Source organism: Zingiber officinale, chromosome 5B (genome assembly GCF_018446385.1).
Source record: "Zingiber officinale cultivar Zhangliang chromosome 5B, Zo_v1.1, whole genome shotgun sequence".
NCBI lineage: Eukaryota > Viridiplantae > Streptophyta > Magnoliopsida > Zingiberales > Zingiberaceae > Zingiber > Zingiber officinale.
In genome coordinates this window covers 123,443,447-123,447,162 of record NC_055995.1, presented here as the reverse complement: position 1 = coordinate 123,447,162, position 3,716 = coordinate 123,443,447, and the positions used below count along the sequence as shown (strand labels likewise).

Here is a 3,716-nt window from a genome sequence, read left to right as displayed (position 1 = left end):
GACCTTTGTGTTTCTCAAAATTTTGCAGATTGGACATGGCTGAGAAATATTATTATTGTAATAAAATGAGGATCCCCTTCTATGTCAAGAAGATCCAATTCCATACCTGAAGCCTGTCTTCGGACTATTTCCTCTCTTTTTTTTATCCAGATTACCTTCCTCTCTCTTTCTCATATATTTTTTTTCCATAGAAAATTTAATCATTCCTTCTCATTGTTACCGTTGGGCCCCTGGACTATAGCCCGGATAGGCCATAAGTGGCTCCGCTCGTCTAGTTCAATAGATCGAGTGGCTCATATCCCACTCGTAGATTACGATATATCTCAAAAAGAGTCACAATCATAGATGTTGGTAGATTACGATAAGCTTCAATATTAATTAATAGGAGGAAGCTGAGCTTCAGTTGTGACTAAGTCAGAACGGGAAAGCTGAGCTTCAATACTTAACCTCTTGACCTTTATTTCATCCGCAACAGTAAACTCATTGTAGTTGTTAGCCTGCACAACTATCCGTGCACAATTCTATGGACGATTGAGTGAACTCGGAACATCTGAAAGTGAGTTGGACATCCCTGATTTCCAAACCTCCCAAGTTCACTGAGTTGTCGATGAAGTCGCACACGGATGGATGTGCAGATTAATACTGCTAATGAAATCACATTTCAGAGTAATTGTACTGAAAGTGCGTGTCACGATCAAAAGGCATGATGCGCAACCACTAATCCCTGGTCAGCACACATATTTTATGAACAAAAGGGTGTACCTAATCAACTTGCCAGTAAATTGATCGGCGGATGTATACGTCACAGAGGTTGAGTATCGACATCCGGAGAAAATTTGGGTGGGGCCATTTGATAAACTATTTGACCAGGCTGCCAACATTTACCAAATTTTCCCACCCCGTTCGCATAAATTAAATAGTCCTTCTATATCTAATCAGATATCAAATTTTTAATTGAATTCAGATAAAATTATCATGCAGCGAATCAAATAAATATCAACCATAATAATTAAATTTTATTTTTTATTATATAATCATTTATATTTATATATATTAAAATATCGAACACGTAATGCTGGCGACGAATGACGATGTGGCTTCAACAGGTATTCGTTGTCGTGACGCTGACTTAGTTGTGATAGAAGAAAACATCGGCCGGCAATTGCCAATTTTACGGTAATAACGTCGTAATATAAAAGTGTACATGCGCACGCAGGCAAGCAACTAAAAACAGTCAACAAATAAACTGCTTCCGTCTCGGTTATCGAGTGGGCCCCACGAGTGCTGGTTAGACGTACGCGACTACGGTATTGGTAGACTGCGTAGCACGACAGTTTCTATGGTGAGTCCTGGGCCAAACCCAAACAGGACTCCCCACTCCAGGCCTTCGCCGGTGGTGGCCCGCCCCTCCGCCGCCGACCGCTTCCTCACCTCGTCCATCACGAAGTACACGGTGGCGCTCTGCATGTTGCCGTACTCGCTGAAGACGTGGCGCGCCGTGGCGAGCTTCCCCTGTTTCAGCCCCAGCTTGGTCTCTATGGCGTCCATGATGCCCCAGTTCCCCGGGTGCGCCACCCAAAACACGTCGTTCCACTCGGTTATCCCCAGCGGCTTGAACGCCCGCGCCAGGCTGCTCTCGATGTTTTCCGCGATCAGCTTCGGCAGCTGGTTGAAGAAATGGAAGGTCCAGCCGATTTCCCTCAGGTGTCCCCCCACCGCCCTCTCGCTCTCCGGCACCGTCTCCTGCATCGCCGCCGCAATCTCGTAGATGGGCCTCTCGACGCCAGGCAGGGGGTCGGCCCCGACGACGACGGCCGCTGCGCCATCGCCGAATCCCGCCTGGCACGCCAAGGCCTCGAAGTCGCCCGCGTCGGGGCCACGGAAGCTGAGCACGGTGATCTCGCAAGAGACGACGAGGACGCGCGCGCCGCGGTTGTTCTCCGCCAGGTCCTTGGCGATGCGCAGCATCTGCGCGCCCATGTGGCAGGCCTGGCTGTAGAGCATGAGGCGGTTGACTGACAGGGGGAGGCCGAGGAGCTTGGCAAGGCGGTAGTCGGCTCCGGGCATGTCGATACCGCTGATGGAGCAGAACACTAAGTGGGTGATCTCCGACTTGGGGCGGCCCCACTCCTTGATCGCCTTCTCCGCCGCCTCCTTCGCCAGCTTCGGTATCTCGTCCACCACGATGTCCTGCCGGTCGTCGAAGGACGGCTCCATGTAGGAGCAGAGCTTGGGCCTCTGCTTCAGAATCTCCTCCGTCAAGTGCAAGTACCGTCTTTTCACCCTCGTCTTCTCACCTTTTTTTTTTTGGGGGGGGGGGTTAAAAATTAAACAACAATAATAATTAATTAACTCCCTAATTTCAATTGAACTGACCAATAACCAAAAGTTGGGTGAGAATCAATTACAGATAACACGGAATTTGTTCTTCAGCTCGTGCTTGTCGTCGGAGTTGGTGACGCGGAAATAGAAGTCCGGGTAGGAGGTCTGCTCGTAGAGGTTGGGCGGGTTGGCGGTGCCGACCGCCATGATGGTGGCCGGGCCTTGAGCCCGCTTCGCCCTGCGCATCGCCTGCAGGCTGCCCATCGCTTAATAATCCAATTGACGAATTAAGCAGCAGTCGATCGATCTATCGGACGGAATAACAATTAGATCAGCTCGATCGATTGTATTCCTTCCTTCCTTCAGCTGTGCGCTGCCTAATTTATACACAGAGAGTTGCCTGCCAAACTCCGTATAGAAGAAGAGAGGCTGAGACCAAAGAATCAAAGTTATGGGAAACCATCGCTTTCCGGAAGAATAATAAGAGCAACAGCTAGCTAGGAACAACTTCACGAATGATAACTTGTTTTTGCCCTCCTTCATTTTGGAATAAATTTGACTTGGACGGAGTCTCTCCATCTCACCCACCGCGGCATCGTAGCCTGCGCGCGAGAGTCATTGCTGCCCACTTAAATTGATGAATCAGGAGTCCACTCACGGCTACAGATAAAGATTGTGAGGCAATTAATTAATGCATGTCGTAAAAAAAAAAAAAAAAAAAAAAAAACAGCTACCATTCATTGACCTAGAGGTGGCGGATCCGCCCCCACTAAATTTTGTACAATCTAATAAACCCGAAAAGTGATGGACCACGGAGAGCTGTACAAGACGAAGGTACCAGGAGTAATTCGAGCGTTGCATTGCATAGCATAGCATAGTAATGACAGAAGCCTTCCGTTTCCACGTGTCTTATGATCGTAGTGAACTATCCATCAAAATTACAATGGGTTGAACGTGGTTAAATGGAATCAGATTCGATCCACTCGGATTTGATTGAACTCGGTTAGCACATTCATCTTGAGGACTAAAATGTATATGGAGACAAAACAACTACTAAGATTTAACCTCATTCATTGACATTCTTCTCGTCTCAACCTCGGATCCCGATATTCTCCTTGTCTCGACCTCAAATCTTCATGCATTCACCCTCATATGTCAGCATCATTCATGCCTTGGGCCCAAATCCCAATATCATCCATATGTCAATCTTAGCATCATCTACGTCTCACCTTTAGATCCTAACATTCTTCTTGTTTCATTCTCAGATCCTGACATTCTCTCTGTCTTGACCTTATATTCCGACATCATCTATATCTCTACCTTAGATCCCAACGTCTTCCTTGTCTCAACCATAGCTCTCGGCATCATTCATAATTCAGCCTTAGATTCTGGCA

General features: G+C 47.4%; 1 protein-coding gene across 1 annotated transcript; it reads right to left on the bottom strand.

Moving 5' to 3' along the window:
- Positions 1–1,139: 1,139 nt before the first annotated feature.
- Positions 1,140–2,895, bottom strand: LOC121985757 (curcumin synthase 3). The gene is made up of 2 exons (XM_042539380.1): positions 2,409–2,895; positions 1,140–2,297 (listed from the first exon to the last, which is right to left on the bottom strand). Exons 1-2 carry the CDS (start codon positions 2,584–2,586, stop codon positions 1,303–1,305), a joined length of 1,173 nt encoding a protein of 390 aa, XP_042395314.1. The 5' UTR covers positions 2,587–2,895; the 3' UTR covers positions 1,140–1,302.
- Between the last annotated feature and the right edge of the window lie 821 nt (positions 2,896–3,716).

Bases quoted from the DNA above. Each gene is read 5' to 3' on its own strand.
- LOC121985757 (XM_042539380.1), bottom strand. From the start codon at position 2,586: ATGGGCAGCCTGCAGGCGATGCGCAGGGCGAAGCGGGCTCAAGGCCCG. The intron at 2,298-2,408 runs GTAATTGATTCT...AAAAAAAAAAAG, and splicing joins GAACAAATTCCGTGTTATCT to GTGAGAAGACGAGGGTGAAA.